Genomic DNA, 19,678 nt, shown 5'->3' with positions numbered 1-19,678 from the left:
CAATTCCTGTTGTTGGAACAGGCTAGTACCCTTGATGTAATGGGTCATCACCCTGTGGCCTCTGGGGTAACCTGCTGGTTCCAGTCACCACTGAGAACAGCTAAACCTACTCTGGGATAGCCTTGCCAGGGCTGCCATGTTCCAATTACACCTAGATCGATGCCAACTTCCCATTGCTTCTTTCTGCGGTATTCTTCAAGCACCCTGGCTTGCTACATCACCCAAACTGCGTGTCACAAGTTTCTAGGTCAAAGCTAGCTCTAGCTCTGTGAGGTGGGCTAGCCTATGCCTCAACATGGGGTTTTCCTTTTCAAGCTAGTCTGATGTCTTTAGAATGGATGTCACACTTAAGAATAACTGCTTTACTGGGAAATGTCAAGAAATGGGGAGGCAACCGTTTCAAAGGTGGCATCAGTTTTGAAAACCTCGGAGCCCACCCCCCGCTCCCCGGCCCCCGTTGGTAGGCAGGTAGCAGCCATTGGAGTGAACGTTTGGGTAAGGCACAGGGAACTCGGGAAAGGCATGAGGGAAGACTTACCCCAGTGGAAACCCTACAAGGCTTTCTTCATTGTCTAGTTCGTTTACTGCCAGTCTCACTGATGGGATTGGACAGTTGCTTTAAGACAAAAAACAAACAAAAAAAAACAAAAACAAAAAACCTCCAAAGCCACCATAAAAATAGAAAACGATTGCTTCCTGTCATGACCAAATATTAAACACAGTGCACACCTAATGACTCTATCCCTCCCCGGGGACAAAGCTTTATGAACAATAAAGTCCCCACGGGCCTCCACTGTTTAGGTTGAGGGGTCTCATTATGGGCTCCCTGATCCAATACCACTCACAGGCCCACTGGACACCACTGGAAGAGAAAGCCAGCACCCTGGAGTTACCATCAGAACTCCTCCACTGAAGGCAGAGCATCATTCCTCCAAGAGGGAACAGAAGGAAGAAAAGAGAGATGTAAGGGAAAGGCGTCAGGGTGCAGGGAGCCAATGGATTAGGCAGGAACTCTACCCACTTGGCTGCATTTCCAACTCTTTGATTTTGAGACAGTTTCACAGAGCTCAGGCTGGCCTCAAATTTGCCATGTAGCAGCGCATGACCTTGAAACTCCTGATCTTGCCTCTGACTCCCCAGTGCTCAGAACGAGAGCCTTGCCACCAGGTAGGGTTTATGCAATGGATGCTAGGGGTGGACTACATCCAGGGCTCTGTGCCGGCTCAGTGAGCATTCTAGCAAAGGAATCACATCACCAACACCTAACCAAAACATTACTGACTGTCAGAGTAGGACTTAAGGCTACATCTGTCACAAGAAAGGTGGAGCAGTTGGAGAAACAGCAAGGGAAATCCTAAAACAGGAGGCAGGAGGCAGGAGGACGGGGACACAGAAGGAAAAGAAGAAACAAGAAAAACAGGGAAGAGGAGGGTACTACAAGGAAGTGGAAGATTTGGGGGTGTTTGTTTGTTAATTTTGTTTTTAAATCTACCATCTATACCTTCTTCTGCATAGGTTGAAGCTACACGACAACCAACACTCATAGCCAGGGTTTTTTCAAGTTCACTGCATTATCTGGACATGCGTCTAAAGGGTAGCTCCTCCTGTGACTTAGCATCTGGATGCTCAGATGTGTCCAACACTCCGAGCTGACTTAGATGACCAGCAAGTGGACCCAGCATTAAACAGAAGTCAAGTCTGGCTCTTGTTCAAACGTTAGCCTGGACAGAGCAGAGAGTGTGGAGCTTCCTTACCTCTTAGTCCCCGCCGTTTATCACCGCAGCCTAAACGGTCCCACATGTGGGAAGCACTGTGGAAGGAGACCCGGGGAGTGTGGAACAAAGGCTTTTAGAGAAGTCAGAATGTGACTCGCCAAGTAGACAGGGGACTAAACAAAAGCAATCCAGGAGAGGTGACAAGTCCATAAAACAGGGTCTAGACAGCATGAGACCAAGGCACCAAGAAACGACAAAAAAGAAGGGAAGAGGCCGAATGTGGGGGCTGGGAAGGAGTGAATTTCTGTCCAGAACAAGAAACTGAGGAAGGGAGTCAAGGGGTGACTTCTAAGCTTAAATCCTGATGTCTGTACTCTTTTAAATAATACTTAAGAATGAATCAACTTCTATAAAACACAAGGTGAAGGAGGTAAGCCATACACAGAGAGAAAACACACACAGAGAGAAAAGGTTTTTAAAGGCTCTGGGACCAGTCAGGGTCATATGTCATCCTGCCTCCCCCACAAGCCTAAAAAATCACACATTACTTTCCTATTCTTCACATAACATGGATTCCATTAGAGTTACTGTATAAAATACATGATTCATGGCTATTTATTGAATTTCAAATAAATAATAAGTCAATTTTTTTCAGGTAACTTTATCCCAAGGATGTTGCATGAGACAGACTTTACAGAAGAAGAAAAAAAGACTTCACTGTTTCTCTGAAACTTAAGTTTAACTGAGAAATACTTATATTTTTAAAATAATCCTACTCATAGAATATACAAATCTATCTGGTATCATAGTTTTATTTGCAAATCCATCTTCTATGAGAAGGAAGAAATGAATGAATGAATGGCAAAGGAGGCTTCAAACTAATTCTAGTACCAGATTTTACTGTGATCATTATCATACTGTAAGACTAATGGTCACTTTAAGCCCTCAGACCACATGTTCTAAGTCTATATTGAATGCATACTTAGTTATTCTGAAATAAGAAAATGCTTTATGCATAGGATAAAAGAAATATTCTTGACCATGGAATAAACTGGCTACACAGAACATTCTTCATTATCCTGGCTCTGCCCCATGGTACATGCTTAGAAGGTGGTGCATGCCCCAGCCCTCCAGTCCAGTTAAAAGCTTTATAATTCAGTATTGTAATGTGATACTCAAAAAGCCCACAGTTTCTCCTGTCCCTTGCCCAGGTCACCTCAGTGTTTGACCTGGGAGCTAGAGAGAAACCCAGATGAGTCTTTGACCTGCCATCTGGCTTATGAAATCATTCATCTATGGATGGGTTTTATCCCTTGAAATATGAGGTGACAGTACCAGTATGTAGTTAAAAAATAAGTCAGGGACACCTTTGAATGAACTGGAAAAATACCTTCTGCACTCATGCAGATAAAACTCCCCTTGTTTCCATAGAGACCCACTTCAGGGCTTTCCTGGAGGGACCAGGCATGAGAGCATTTGCACCTACCATGGTTGCAACCTCCCCTCAACACTGTCTTGTGATCTGTCCTTTGAAAAAGCCCTGGCATCATATGGGGCTCATAGCATACAGCAGTCATCCCTGAAATATCAGCCTACACCCAGGGGTCCCCTTCCTGCAAATGTCTCCATCCCTGCCATTGTATCCGTGGATGAAAAAATTTCTTCCTTATGCCTGTCTCACAAGGTTTCGTAATAAGGGAGAAACTGCTGTGTTGCACCCTAGCCCCGACTCTGTCTTCCTGGTAATCTTTGTGGAGAAGAAAAAAATAAGTCTAGGATAGTCATTTTAAGTCAAGAACAAAACCTTCCAGGAGGACAGTCATTCAACTGATACAAAGACCTTATCTTTGCAGATTATATTGCTGCAAAAAAGACCATGACCACAAGCAACTTGGGAAGGAAAGTGCTTATTTCTTCTTAGAACTCTCAAGGCACACTGCATCCCTGGGGAAAGTTGAGGCGAGAACTCAAGGCAGGAACTGCAATGGAAGCAGTGGAGGAACCACTTATTGGCTTGTTCTGTTTACGTCCTTATATACCCCACAACCACTGGACACAGATGGCACTGCGCACAGTAGGCTGAGCCTTCCCACATCCATCAAGGAAATGCCGCAGAGGCTTGCCAATCTTTCAGAGGCATTTTTTTTTTTTAGCTGAGGTTCCCTCATTTCAGATGACTCTAGTCTGTGTCAAGCTGACAAAACAAAAACCAAAAAAAACCCACTAACAAGTGCACACCGCATACACTTGGGCTTAGATGGGCCATCGGAAAACCAAGCTCCCATCCCCTAACTTCCTTTCTGAGAAATGAGCCTCCAAGTTTTATCTCCAGATCAATGTGGAAACAAATCCTCAAAGAATAATTCCTACAAGACTTTGATCAACATCCACAGAGTCCTTCAAGTCCTAGTGGGCAGGTCCTCAAGTCTCCAAGTCACGTAGACAATATTTTCTCATCTCCTTGGCATGTATGTCTCATCTCCCAACCATGTGACCTGTTAGTTTCTTGGCTGAGTCAAAAATAGACCCCAAAGAACTTACTCAGGCCCATTTGCCCAAATATAAAAATAAAGGCAGACTGGAGAGATGGCACCGCATTGGAAGTGTTTGCCGCTCTTTCAGAAGACCCCAACCTGACTCCTAGTATCCATCTTGGGAAGCTGACAACGGCTTGCAACTCCAGCTCTGTGGAACCCAACACCCTCTTCTGGTACCCACAAGCACTTGCACACATGTGGCAGATACTCACACAGCACAGATATATAAATACAAAGAAAAGAAATAAAAAGAGAACAAAAATAAAAAGAAAGTCACACACACCGGAAATTCTAAAAGGTACCCCGTGTGTGTAAGTCTTACCGTAAAATTTGGGGGTGAGGGGGTAGGGTTGAGTCTGAGGCCTTAGCCAGGCTAGGTGAGCTCTCCACTACTGGCTTACATTCCCAGCCATCTTTATCATAATCTTTCCCAGCTCCACAACTCTGCTGCAGCAGTGTCAGCCAGGTAGATGAGTTTAGGAAGAGACACATTTTCTAGAAACAAATATCCATTTTTTTTTTTTTTTGTCACAGAGCTCAGTTTCAAAGCTTTGTTCTCTTACTCATCCTGACTCGCCCATTTCTTGGCAAATCTGTTCTTTGATCCTATTAGAATTTTATAAGAAAAAAATTGGAAGCTGAAACTGTCCATTCTCAATGACTCCACGCACCCGGCGGGCCAGACGGGAGAGACTGCACTGGAAACTGATGGGGGAGATTAAGCAGGAAGGAAGTCTCCTAATGGAGAACCAGGTTGGCTTTCCCTCCTGTCATTTAGGAATTGCTTACAAATGGTTTGAATGCTAGACTTAGAGCCTCTCTTTTCTCACCAACATCGAGGCTACTGAGAAACTCGCAGATTGCCAGATGGCATAGCTGCAGCACTTTGTAAGGGATCGAAGCTTCTGGGTGAACAAAGCGAGGAGGCATGTGTTCCTGGGGACACGTGGCAACATCAGCAAAGCTTTGGAGTGGGGAGGGGAGTGAAGTAGGGGTGTGGAGAGGCAAGACGATGAACTTCCCCTGACACCAGGGAGACAGGGAAGAGCTGACTTTCAAATGGGAAGTTCCCTTTCATCTGCCATATTCCAAACCACTCATCCGTTCTCCAAGTTCTCTCTTTGGACTACTAGTTTGAACTTAACAACTGTACTATTTAGTATCCTTTGTGTTTTCTGTTGCCAATAAATAATGTCCCAATGCTTTCATGGGGACGTAAAAAGTCCCCCCAAAAAATCTGATCTTAAATAATCTTCCAAACCTCCCTTCCCTTCACAATGCCCATGTACCTCTAAACCCATGAGGACATCCAGGAAATGTGTTCCTTCCCATAATTCCTCCTCTCAAACTCAGTCCTTCCAGACTGTCCTTCAGCCCCAGGTCGGCCAGTACAACCTTCGCCACACCCACCTTTGCCAAATCGGTGATCAGCTCCACCCTTCACAAGCCCTGGAGGTTTCTATCTTGTCTCTTGTGTGGCTCTTTCAGCATCATGACATGTCTGAGGCCCCTTTGTCTTTCTGTCTAAACAATAAAGTCTTGAAGGGAGAGCTTTGTTTCTGGTCAGTTTTACTCCTTGGGGCACAAAGCAAAGTTCATGACATCCTATGCCCTTCATAAGTACTTCCTGAACTAATAAGGATTCATTCTGCTTTATAACCTAAGACATCTGTTCTTAGAATTTTTTTTCAATCTATCAACCACTGGTGCTAAGACTGCTAGGTCATTTTCAACTGATTACAGTTATAGGAAAGTTCCTCTATGAACTGGCAAATTTCTCAGTCACCTAAATTCCTCAAGGTTTAGTAGTAAAAAAAAAAAAAAATCACCCTGCCAGTTAACATCAACTGAATGCCCCTGACATCCAAACCACTGCAGATACATCAGGAGAAACAGGACAATTGCTGTGGCTTTTTAAAAGTTGTATTTATTCTGTTTTATTGTGTTTATTCTGTATGCTTGTTTTCCTGTGTATATGAATATGTACTAAATGCATATTTGATATCTACAGAGGTCAGAAGAGGGTATTGGATGGCCTAGAACTAGAGTTACCAGTGGTCATGAACCATAATGTGCATGCTAGAAACCAAACCTGGATCTTCTTTAAGAACAAGAAGTACTTTTAATCACTGAGCTATCTCTGTAGTCCTTTGCTTTAATGTGTGTGTGTGTGTGTGTGTGTGCGTATGTGTGTTTATGAATGACTGACTCTGGAAACGAAGCACTTTCCTAGCATGTGTGGGCACCCTAGATGCAACCTCTAATGCCCTCATCTCTAGCTCATGCACACACACACACACACACACACACTGTATCATGTACGTGGGTACCTTCATGTAGTTAATACAACTCAAAGGGAGAGGCAGTTTCATTAACACAAACAAATTCCTTGACAATCCTGCAATTGAGTTTTAAAAGACATGTGACATCTGATACCCAAAAATAAGTCCATAGCAGGGAAAAGAGGCAAACACAAATACGCTAAAGGATAGTAAATAATCTCTAACACCCAACCAGAATGTGACAAGACCTTGGTTACTGAGACGGACTTCTCTGAGGAGGCAGAATCTGACTCAGGTCCTGACAAAGGGACAGGATTTGTATCTGGAAGAATATTATCTACAAGAAACCTAGGGTGAGCAGTCTAGGAGGAAACAGAGCATCGAAAGGAGAAAAACACAAATGCTTCAGACTGGCACAGGTCACAGAGCATAAGTGGCAAGTGACCTGCCATCTCATCTACTGTTCCCTAAGCACTGTGTACTCTGTTTGTGTATATTTAGTTGATCATGGACCCACAACCACCTTCTGAATAGTTAGGAGAGATTTTATTGGTGGGCACTGTTTTTGTTTTGTTTTTTGTTTTGTTTTGTTTTGTTTTGTTTTGTTGTTTTTGAGCTTTGTATACCCCCAGGCTAGCCTTGAATTTATTATAATTTATAAGCAGAAAAAAACAGCCTTGAATTTCTAATCCTCCCACGTGCTGAGATGGAAAGTGTGTGCACTACACCCTATCTTATGCCATGCTGAGGGCTGAACCCAGCGTTTCACACACGCCAGGCAAGCATCAACCAAGCAATAGCCCAGAACTGCTTCCTAGAAGAAAGGTTTATTTCATTTCCTCTTCCTTGGTTTAACCATTACCCAGGGATGTTCCTCCTCAACCCAGGGTGACAGTCTCTCTACATCACAGGCAGCAGGGCCACCTTTCCTGAGCACACCCTTTCCCACCTGTAGCTCTCCAAAAGGGTTGAGAAAATAGCAGACGTTTCCTTGGGAAACAACAGAAAAAAAACATAAAAGAATGAACAATTTACATCGAACAGATAATTGATGTTTTTATTTTTTAAAAAATCTAAACCTTCCCTGAGGGATGGAATTTTCACACACATATACTCACACACAGAGAGAATGAGAGAGAGAGAGAGAGACCCAAGACCAGGCTTTTGTGACCTTTTGACAGTATTAGCTAGGTGCCCCAACTGTGGAGATGGTCAACTTCACAGAGGTCAGTAGCTTTAAGCATCACTGATGAGCACAGACTGTCACATCCGGAACTTACTTCTGGGCTTAGTACAACCAGGGAAATTACACTACCAATCCAATGTAGCTCTTCTTACAAAGAGGGAAACCGAAGCTGAGAAGTGGCTGGTGGTCTCTGTAATGTCACACAGATGGTTAGTAGGTGAGTAGGAGCCCAGGTCCTGATCTAAGTCACCACAGTGAGGACTGACACAGCTCCATTCTATCTCTCAGGTGAATGTGACTTATGCAGTCTCAGCCAACACTGCAGAGGCCAGCAACCCCTGCCGGCACCCCTGCTTCCGGCTCCACTGCTCCCATCAGGGGTCCTGACTTGTCATGCTCCCAAGTCTTCCTGCTTTCAAAGGCTCTGAATTCTGGACATCCCCCGCCCACCCCCCATAGTACCAAATGGCTTTAAATTCATAACTACCTGATGGAGTAAAATCTGATTTTACTGCTGAAACTCATAACCTTAACCAATCGACCCCCAACTCCTTGAGACTGATCTACACCCCCACACACACACACACACGCATAATGGAGATTTTTTTTAAAGCAACTACTAGAGCTATTTAATTACCACAAGTCGGTTAGCATAATGACCAGCACACAATGAGTGCCAATTAAATATTAGCTAAACATTAGTTGTTGGAGGAAAATGACTCTCAGCTGTCTGACTTGCTCTTTTCCAGGGAACAGGGGGGAGTGGTCCCAGCCTGAACACTGGCCTCAGCGGCTTTGCAGAGAGCTCATGTGCAGCTCAAGTCCAGGATGACCCGAGTGCAGGCTCCATAGTAAAAGGGGAAGCAGGGACTACACCACAAACCAGAAATACAAGCAAATAGGATTACATCGATGCCTTTGATAAGGGAAAGAGCTCCCTGTCCATCCAGGATGGACACACAGAGCAAAACAGTTAGGGCTTCAATCCCATAGTGACGACTCTGCATGCTTCTAGCCCTTAAGAAGCTCTGGACTGTGAGTGACATGCTCAAGAGAGGAGAACAACAACAACAACAACCCCGGGAATCTAAGCTGTGGCTCTCAGGAGGAAGGTAGTCTAGTAGTCTACAGGACAGTCAGAGATGGGAAGTGGTTGTTCTAAGGAACTGGAGGAAGGGTGGATGAGGACACTGCCACCCGGCTAGCAGCCCCTGGTAAGATTGCCTACCAAGATGACAGCCGGAAATGAAGAAAACTTCATTTAAATAGGGACTCCGGAAACGACTCAGTCAATAAAGGACTCGCTGCGCAGGCACGAGGACCTGGGCGCAGATCCCCAGAATACACGGAAAAAGCCACACAGCAGGCAGCATGTGCCCATAAGCCCAGCACTAAGGAGGCAGAGACAAGAGGATCACTAGGACTTGCTGGTCAACCAGTCTAGATGATCAGTGAGAAGCCTTATCTCAAAAATTAAGATAGAGAGAGGTGAAGGGAGATACTGGCTTTCAACTTCTGGTCTCCACATGTATCCTCATATCACACACAAGCTTGCGCGCGCGCACGCACGCGCACACACAGACACACACACACACACACACACTGCAATGTGCCTTGAGGATACTGTGTTAAGTGAAACAAGGCAGTCACAGAAGAACAAAGGGTGCACACGTCCATTATCTGTGGTTCAGGAGATAGACAGGTAGGTACGGGGGTGGGTGGGGTGAATAGGAAGGAATAGAGAGTTGTTTAATAGGCACATCGTTCCAGTTTCAAAAGACCAGACAGTGCTCTATGGATGGAGAGCAGTTACAGCTACCATGACAACGCGCCTGACTAAACCCAAAGCCTCATCGTGGTCAAGGTGGTAAATGTCATGTCACATATATTTTACTACCATTTAAACAAACATACAAAAAAAAAAAAAAGGCTCTGATGAAGAGAAAACATCTCGAAAAGTCTCTGTGGGCAATTGTTTGAGCAAACGTTCTGAATCATAGCCATTCTGTTGCTCATTTGGCTTCTTGAAAAAGAAAAAGAAAACAGAATAAAAACACATCAACCCTTGAAAAGATTCTCCTGAGTGGGGTGGGGTGGGGTGGGGTGGGGGGCTCAGACACGTGTGAGATTAGAATCCTTGGGCGAGACTGCTCTGTTAGTGTGTGAGAAATGGGCTGGCCATGTTCTTTTCATACCCTCCATGGTTACCTATGGGGAGGCTCCTCCGACAGAAAGTACAAGGTGGCTCACAGGGGAAAGGTACTTCCTGCCAAGGCTGGTGAACTGAGTCCCATCCCCAGCATCTAATTCATAGAAGGAGAGAACTAACTCCTTCACGTTGTCTTCTGACCACTACACATGCACTCGAGCATGTGCAGACTCACGTGATCAATCATCAATCGATATTGTAAAGATTCAAAAAGAAGCCTGGCCATTGTGAGGTTCCTGGATGCGAACGGCTCTGCAGATGACAACGTGATGCTGAAATGTTAAAGGGTGAAAGGTCACACCAATCTAATTATGAGCCTGTCCCTAAAATTTTCTTCATGTGAACAAACTATGAGGTTGTATCCAACCCCACGGCTCAATGATCAGGCCAAAGAGACTTCCAGACAGAAGAAAGAGTTTAAAGAGCATCCAGCCTGTGGCGCCAGAGCTGAGTTAGAGCTTCCCTCAGAACTACAAGATGGAGAGTATTTCTATTTACCAGACAAGACTTCTCCGCCAAAAGAAGCCCAAGACCACAGAGGGGATTGTGTCATTGTTACTGTTTGAACAGGAAACATGAAACACTTGGTTACCAAATGGTGGCGCTGTTTTGAGTCTCTGTCATGGGGCCTAGCCGGCTACAGGCTTAAGGGAGACAGCTCTGCCGACTTCCGGCTGAAGACCCTCTGCTTCCTGGTCCAAGCCCTTTCCTAAGCCACTTCTGCTGGCTCCTGCTGCCACAACGCTGACCCGTTCCACTCCTTCTCCACCTTGCTGGACCTCCTGCAACCCCTCATCAAAATAGAGCTCTGTCAGGTCAGCAACATAAAATAAGCGATACATCTGTCATGTTTAGTATTTTCCCAGAGAAGAACTTTGCATTTTTGTACTGAAGAATGGGTGAATCTGAGCCCCTCGATTCACGTGACTTTTCAGTGTCTTTGCAAATCCTTGTAATTCTTCTTGGCCTGAGCTTTCTGGAAGAAGGAGTGGTTACCCAAAACTTCCCAAAAGCATGCTGAAGGTACAACTAAGAATAAGAAAATAGATCCAGGCAGTGGAGGCAGAGGCTCCATTACACCTTTAACTCCAGCATTCAGGAGGCAGAGGCTGGTAGATATGTGAGTTCAAGGATGGCCTGGTCTACAGCGTGAGTTCCAGGACAGCTAAGGCTACAGAGAGAAACCCTGACCTGAAAGGGGCTGGAGGGACAGCTGAGTGGTTAAGCAAACTAACTGCTCTTCCAGAGGACACAGGTTCAATGCCCAGCACGCACATAGTGGCTGACAAATATTTGTAACCTCAATTCCAGGAAGGCCAGCACCTTCTTTTGACCTCTGAGACATTGCACTCACATAGTGCCCAGACATGCATATAGACAAAACATCATGCACATAAAATAAAAAAACAAAAAACAAATCACACACACACACACACACACACACACAAAGTAGGTGTCTGTTTCAAGAGAGAGCCATCAAGGTAGAGAGACATTTAGCAGGAGACAACTCTTAAGTTTGGAGCTAAGTCTTGGTAAACAGAAAACTAAGTTCCTGGTAAGGATCCCCTACTTTAAAAGCTAACTATCAATTAAGGGGCCACACAATGTTGAACACTGCTTTTCGAATTTGGAGCGGCCTGTTGGAAACTGAGCCGTTGCTAAGGTGTGATCACATGGGTTCCTTGGGCAACGCAGTTGTTTGGTTGCAGCCTGGAATCCCTTGTGTCAAGTAGGAGTGCTGTTTGCCTCACCCTGACCAAAGACTCTAATTGGCCATTGCTGATGTGGAAGGCATCTCTATGACGTTTTCCGCCTCCCATTTCATTACCCCATAGAGGGAAAGCATCGATATACCCGTATCCTTTCACTGCAGTGTTGCAGTCACCAAGGCAATAACATACATATATATATATACAGACATACAGACATACATACAAAAGAAACCCTTGAAAGAGGATGGAATGTTGGAGAATCATGCTTGTGCCTCCCCCTTCCATGAACATTTACAAATCCAAGGGAGTAAGTCGTCTTCCCTTGAGCTGGAGTGGAGCAAGTGGGGATGTGCCTGCGCTTCGAGGAGGCTCAAAGAGAGCCATGTAAATTAATTGCATCTGGCAAGGCTGGGCGCCGCGGAAGGGTGAGATAATTAGCCGGTAGTATGGGAACAAGGGCAAAGGAGAGACCTGGACATTTACTCAGAGGAAAGCTGAAATCAACTGCTTTGCACCCATTTGGTGCTCGGTAAGGGAATGCGACACCTTCGCGCTGGCAGCCGTTGAACCCAAGGACCACATGAACAAGGCCAACCAAACCGCTGGACGATACAAGCTCCACCCACCTTCCCACCTAACAAACAGGAGCCTGACTACGTACATGCCTTCTCACTTCTTAAAATGAAGGCAAGACCTTAAGATGGAGGTTATACCCAAGAGACGTTTGAGAGCAGCGAGATAAGGCTCTGGTGAGGAAGCCAAGTCTTCAGAAAAGGACTCTACAATAAGGAAGACACACAAATACATACGTTTATAGTTGTTCATAATAAAAGCAGTTCTCCTAAGAGCTGGCGTTAAACAAGTGTATAGCACTGTTCTGTTTGTGTGTTTCCGTGTGTGCATGTGCAGCGTTTGGAAGTAGCACGTATTTCAGGTGACTCAGAGACTTCGCCGGGCTCTTTGGATGTGGACATAATGTTTAAAACAAATGCCACCGTCACATTATATTTGTAAGGACACGATTTCTAGCATCTTAGAAAAATGTGAAGCACTCTAACACAACCCATGAAGACACCTAATATGAAACTCTTTTGTCTCCACAGAAGAAAGAATGCTGCCTTCTGGGAGCTGCAGAGATAGCCAAGTGGTTAAGAAGTTATGCTCTCTCCCAGAGGACCAGAGTTCAGTTCCTGACATCCATCTCTAGCCACCCCAATGCCCTCTCCTGGCCTGGATGGGAACTGCACTCATGTGTACAAATCCCCACACAGACAAGAACATATAATCTTTTTAAAGACTGCTTTCTTTGTTGCTGTTTGGTTGGTTGGTTGGTTTTGTTTTGTTTTGTTTTTCAAGTCAGAGTTTCTCTGTGTAGCCTTGGCTGTCCTGAAACTCTCTGTATCCCAGGCTGCCTCAAACTGATAGAGATTCTCCTGCCTCTGCCTCCTGAGTGCTGCAATTAAAGACATGCAGCAACCTCCCCGACCCCACCCCACCCCCGCTGGGTTCTTTGGTGCCCTTACCATGTATTTCTCAGAGCGCATTTAGCTTTATCCAGGAATGCATTTTACCAACGGCATTGAAAGTAAAAGCTACTGCGAAGCAGAATCGGTGGGATGTGTGCTTGTAAGATGCAAGGGTCAGCTGGCATTTACAGGTCTGCAAGCATTTCTAAAACTGGCCTATGGGATATTTATCCCCAGAAGAGATATGAGAGTCATGAAACTAGGTAACCTTTCTGAAAGAGGCACTGGAGTTAGTGGGGGAATTAGATGAGAGCTGGGCAAAGTAGGGAGAGTGCTTATAGCACAGGTCTGAGAACTCTTGTTTAGATCCCTAGAACCCACATGAAAGCCAGACTCCTTAGCATTAGTGTTTGTGATACTGGTGCCCCCTACAGGGAGATGGGAGGCTGTAACAGTACACTGCCCAGACACTGGTGGGCCAGCTAGCCTATGGAATGGGCAATGAATAAGAAGAGTCCCTATCTTGAACAAGGTAGAAATCAAAGACCACAATCCAAGGTTGTTCTCTGAACATCACACAAGCACTGTGGAAGCACACCATCGGACGGACGGACACACACACACACCCCACAAAGACTAGATGACGATCAGTGAGCTTATGTATACACTCCAAAGGGCAAGACTTGTATCTAAGCACTTGCATATGCTTCCAGTTCCCAGAGGATCCCAAAGGCATTGTGGGAAGGGCAGAGATTCTGTGTAGTCAGCAGGCCCTAGGCATTGGTTAGAACAGAGGGCATGCTGGGAGAATGCAGTTGTTGAATTGAGGGGAGCATGAGTCTGACAGTAAGATCTACTATATTCTGGTGCCAAGTCTGCCACGCCAACTGTGCACACCACGTCTCCACTCTGGGGCTCCATTTCTTTGTTTTGTTTTGTATTTTTAATCTATAAAATGAGAAAGATGAATGGTCCCAGAGAGTTCTCCCAATGATATATATATATATATATATATATATATATATATACTTTTATAAAAACCAGAGAAACTGCAAACAGCCCTCTTTAAATTACAAATACACATTAAATTCCCATACATATCCCACAACTACTTCCACTTGTTCAGTGCCCTCTTCCAAGCATCTCCATCCTCTCCTGAGGCCTACAGCAGCAGGCAGCATCCCCTGGCAGCCATCACTTTCCTATGGATGAACAGTGATGCTGAGTGCTTTGGCCAAGGTCAAGAGCTAGGACAGGCTCACAAGTCCAGCCTCCTAAGTCCCTATGGCTGTGCTATACTTTCCATGCAGAAAGCAAGCTGACTTTCCTGGGAAGACTGCCAGAGGTTCCTCCTCCCCACTGAGAATATACTGGAATATTAGAATAACAACTTTGGAGACGGAGGTCTCTCCGAACCATTTCAGGACCTGGCTAGAAACCCGAAAACCCACAGAAAGAAACAACAGGGAATTCTTCCCGTTTTTTAACGAAAGAGAAAAAATTAGGGATGGGAATATGGGGTTTCTTTAAAAATTACATGATTGCTGGAAGTTAATTTGGTATTTCTTCGTCGGTTTGTAAGTTCTGTTTCCAATCACAAAAACAGACAGCTGAGGACGCTTAAATCACATTTCAGTGAATTAGCATCTTGTCCCAGAGAATCTATCTCACTGTGAACACAGTGTAGAACCCAGACTATGGTCCTGTGTGTTAGGAAGGACTCTTCCTCAGGACAAGAGCAAATTTGTCAGGAGCCCGTACATGGTTACCTGAGATGACAGACTTCAAGTCCAGCAGAAGCCACAAAACACGGTTTTTTAAAATGTCACTGAGGTTGGGGTGTACTGATTCCTCCAGGGAAGTGATCGACCACACCTGCCAGAGGTACTGGGGTTGGACAAAGGCCTCACCTCTGTCATCCACATATGTTATGAGACATACAAATAAATCCGCCAGTGATTTAAAGGGTCACCTTCTGAAAGGATGGTCCCGCCACAAGTCTGTACCCCAGCACGTGGGAGGCTGAGGCAGGATGAGCACACATTTAAGCACAACCTGGGCTGTTAAAGTCACATCGCAAAACACCAAAGATTAAATAAGAGAGTGGATAAAGGATAACAAAAGGAAGGCCCTGATTTCTTTCCAGAGACATCGCCAACATGAGGAAATCCTGGCTGCAGGAGCTTCATGCCTTGTAGAAAATACAAAGCCAAGCTTACAGCAGAAGTCCCCCAGGATCAGTCCTCAGAGTGGAGACTCAGGAAGGAAACTGAAAAGCAGAAATGGCTGCGACATTCCCCTACCTGTCGATGATGACCGGATCTGACGGGGTCTCATTCCGGTTCCCGCAGCTCTTCTTCTCACAGCATCGACTGTAGAACGGGAAGGAGTCAAGATGTTGAGAGAAATCGCGTTAAACCAAAAAGGCTCCACAAGACTACTGCAGTAAGAACACCCGGAAACAGCCTAGGTAGCCTCGGGACCCCGAGCTGCACCACAGCAAACTTTGCAACAATGTTCTATTTATTTTTCAAACCCTCAATCTGAAGCCGGGAAAACTCACAAAGATTCTCTGCTCTCCAAGCTGCCAGAGCTCAACTTTCTCGAGAGCCAGATCTGGAACTTAACCACAGATGTTTGGATCTTAAGGTCTACAAGGTCACTTCCAGGCTGATGTGTGACGATTTCTATGAAAGTGTATTTCAGGTCTTTGTATCCCAATAAATATTTAAAGAAAGAAAAGATGCGAGAATGTAGAAAATAGACCAAAAGTAGCTGCCTGGGTTATTGTAAAACCTTACTGGCCTGCCCGCTTTCTCTGGAGAACTGGGTGTCCTTTCTAAGCATTTATTTATCCACTTATTGTTGTCATTCTCCAAAGAGAAAGACAAGCGGTTATACATTTTTAAATGTATACATTTTAACATAAAACATATATTATAAATTTATACATTTTTAATTTTATGCATTATAAAATGTATACGTTTTATTTTAAAATGAACATATAAAAAAGAATGTTATACATTTTAAAATAGGAAGGAAATAAACCACAGAGAAGCTACTCTGTTGGAGAAGAGTAGCTAACAATTCTGTCAGAGCAGAAATAGGACTTAATTGTATCCAAGTTCCAGTATTAAAGTCTCTGCCTCCCGAGGTGTCCCCCTCTGTAATGTACAGGGAGCCTGGTAGACAGACAGACAGAGAGACAGACAGACAGGCAGAGAAATGTTGAGGAAAGGGGGAACAGAGAGAGGAAGCGTGGGAAGAAAGGTGGGAAGGGAGGGAGGGAGGGAGGGAAGAGAGAGAGAGAAAGAGAGAATACAGAGCAACTACAACAATGAGAAAAGGCTCCAAATGGCCCTGAGGAAGCAACACGCCAGCCCAAAAGTATCTGTTCAAAGTAAACAGACAAACGTGAGGTGGCCAACCCCTTACACAAATCCCCAGCTGCTGCTCATCAGACCACAGTCTCTTGAACACTCACTATCAAGTATGGTTAATTCAGCCTGTAGCCATGTCATAGCTTGTAAGAAAACCACAACCATATTGAAGCTCTAACACATGAGCTACCACATCATTGCTGGGAATTGAACTCAGGACCTCTAGAAGAGCAGCCAGTGTTCTTAACTGCTGAGCCATTTCTCCAGCCCCAGAGCTACCTAATACATGTTCGTAATAACCATCTGCTTATGAAGGCTGCCGTGCCATGGCTTCTCTGAAGCTCAGACCTAGGGCGCCACCTCTAAGAAACTGCTGGACAAGGAATAAGAGGTCTGACATCTAACCCATCACTAACTAACCACATGAACTCAGTCCATTATCCTGAATCCCTCTGAGTTCTGCTTCCTTCTCAAGAAAGCTTTGGGGTTGATTATCTTTAGAGGAGCTTCTAGGTTTCAGCTGAGGAGGGTGAAGTGATGGGAGGGAGTTCATGCAAATTATAATAGTACAAAAAGAAACAGGAATAAGACCCATGTGGCAACAAGGTACCACCAAACCTGTCCCAGCCCAGGCAGGGGTCTGCTCAGTGACCCTCTGCAGCCCGCCCATTCTCCCTCTGATTCTCCACAGGATTGAATACACACAAACAAATGTAAAGGCTGGAGAGATGGCTCAGCAGTTAAAAGCACTGACTGCTCTTCCTGATGACCCAAATTGGATTCCCAGCACCACGTGGTGGCTCACAACATCTGTAACTTCTGCTGCAGAAGATCCAATGTCTTTTCACAGTCACCTAGGGCACTAGGCATGCATATCACACACACACATATATAGAAACAAAACACAGGTAGAAAAAGAAGTTGTTATTGGTGGTGGTGGTGGTGGTGGGTTTTGTTTTGGGGTGTTTTTTTTTTTTTGGTTGTTTTGGTTTGGTTTTGGTTTTTTGAGACAGGGTTTCTCTGTATAGCCCTGGCTGTCCTGGAACTCACTCTGTAGACCAGGCTGGCCTCCAACTCAGAAATCCGCTTGCCTCTGCCTCCCGAGTGCTGGAATTAAAGGCATGCGCCACCACTGCCCCACCTGTTTTGTTTTTCAATACTGGGTTTTCCCTGGACAGTCCTGGCTGTTCTAGAATTTGTTCTGTAAACCAGGCTGGCGTCAAACTCACAAAGATCAGCCTGGCTTGGCCTCCCAAGTACTGGATTAAAGGTGTGTGTGCTGCCTTTATTTATTTATTTATTTATTTATTTTTAGATTTTATTTATTCAACTTTACACATATAAGTGGTTTGCCTGCAGGTATGTGTTCTACACGCGTGCCTGGTGTTTAGAGAGGGCAGAAGAGGATGTTGAGTCCCCGAGAACTGTAGTTACAGGTGATTATGAGCTATGGTATGGGTGTTAGAAACTGGATCTGGGTCCTCTGCAAGAGTGGCAAGTGTTCTGAACTGCTGAGCCATCTCTCCAGCCATCTTTATTTTTAAAAAAATGAATATTTACAAACGTTTGAAACCCCTCTCTCGCCAGAGATATACAGATTCATTGGTGGGCAACCTTACCACCCTCAGAGTGTAAAAGACCCTTGAGAGACAAGAACACCTGCCCACCCAATGAGCACGAGGCAGCTCTAAGACATACATCAAATTAGTAAATACTAAAAATGATCTCAATTTTCCTGATTGCCAGCCTTTGCCACTGGGACCTTCCAAAATAATATTTGACCTTTGAAATTATATTAGCTCTTAACTCTTAAAATTTCAATGCATCCCAATATGAACACCATAAAAACCTCCCAGCCAGCTCTACTCCAGCCCCCAAAGCCTTTGCATTCCCTGCAAACTCACTCCCCATCCACCGTGTCTCCAGCTCCCACCTTTCCTGTATCTGGAGTCCTCTTTCTGTCAATGTGTTCACTTCAGCTGGTCGGGCGAAGTGACTTTGGCCAGCACCACACTTTCAAACACCACCCCACCACACTAGACAGCTAAAGACCTCCAAAGCTAGACTGTCCTTTGACATCACCAGCTTGTCGGCCTAGTCCCAACAAACAACGTGCGCAGCACTGGTACAATTTAATTACAATCACATATGCCCTTAGAATGTGCCAATCTGTTTAGCTTGGGGAGGAACGATTCTGAGGAGGCCTGTAAGTTTGCAAAATTTCAGCTGCTTTTCATGAGGATTTTCTCTATTGTGCCAGGGTGGTGTAACGTGAGGGAGTCAGGCAGGGACAGAAATGCAGAGAAAACTGAGCCTTCATTTCCAATAGGAATGTATTGAAATATCACCTCTATCTAATATCAACACCCAGCAGAGAAGAGATACACAGACATTCACTGGGGCACTAAACTTCAATAGTAAAAATATAAACATAATAGGAACTGGTTATATTGCCCCATTTGAATGTTCCTTATAATTCTCTGGGTCTCTCAGTTAAAACAAATTCCTTTTCCAGTTTTTGGTTTGATTTGGTTTTCAAGGGGACTCTCATTAATGTGGTCTGGTTGTGTTTAGTTTGATCCTTAAGTAGCGGTCAGCCTTAGCATTCCTAACAACCAACAGAAGCAGTAAACCTAAGACACATAGAGGCCGGGCGTGGTGGCGCACGCCTTTAATCCCAGCACTCGGGAGGCGGAGGCAGGCGGATTTCTGAGTTCGAGGCCAGCCTGGTCTACAAAGTGAGCTCCAGGACAGCCAGAGCTATACAGAGAAACCCTGTCTCGAAAAAACAAAAAAAAAACAAAAACAACAACAACAAAAAAAAGACACATAGAAACCCATGGTCCCCAACGCTGTTGGGAGCTGACACTCAGGAACTGGGTCCCTGAATTACTCAGGTGACATTGTCCCATTTTCTTTCCTCTCTGGACAAGGTCTGAATGACCAACTCAGGTTTACCTACTTTAGTTTCAAAGCTCTTAGGGTTATACTTCAACAGACAGTTTCCTCGGTCTGAAGTTCCTGAGAAGAAATTTTTTGTTTGGTTTGATTTGTTTTTTGTTTGTTTTTGTTTTTGTTTTGTTTTGTTTTTGTTTTGAGACAGGGTTTCTCTGTGTATCTCTGGCTGTCTTGGACCTCACTCTGTAGACCAGGCTGGCCTCGAACTCATAGAGATCTGCCTGCCTCTGCCT

At 44.9% G+C, this 19,678-nt stretch overlaps 1 protein-coding gene across 2 annotated transcripts in view; it reads right to left on the bottom strand.

The window, feature by feature from the left end:
* The window catches only part of Ebf2 (EBF transcription factor 2), a 200,389-nt gene that overhangs the window by 171,305 nt on the left and 9,406 nt on the right, over nt 1–19,678 (bottom strand). For both annotated transcript variants that reach the window (XM_021181503.2, XM_029469196.1), the window contains one exon: nt 15,411–15,479. In XM_021181503.2, coding sequence (XP_021037162.1) covers nt 15,411–15,479 — 69 coding nt within the window. The remainder of the gene's footprint in view (nt 1–15,410; nt 15,480–19,678) is intronic.

Source organism: Mus caroli, chromosome 14 (assembly GCF_900094665.2).
Source record: "Mus caroli chromosome 14, CAROLI_EIJ_v1.1, whole genome shotgun sequence".
NCBI classification, from domain to species: Eukaryota; Metazoa; Chordata; class Mammalia; order Rodentia; family Muridae; genus Mus; species Mus caroli.
This window is presented reverse-complemented; position numbering and strand designations above follow the sequence as displayed.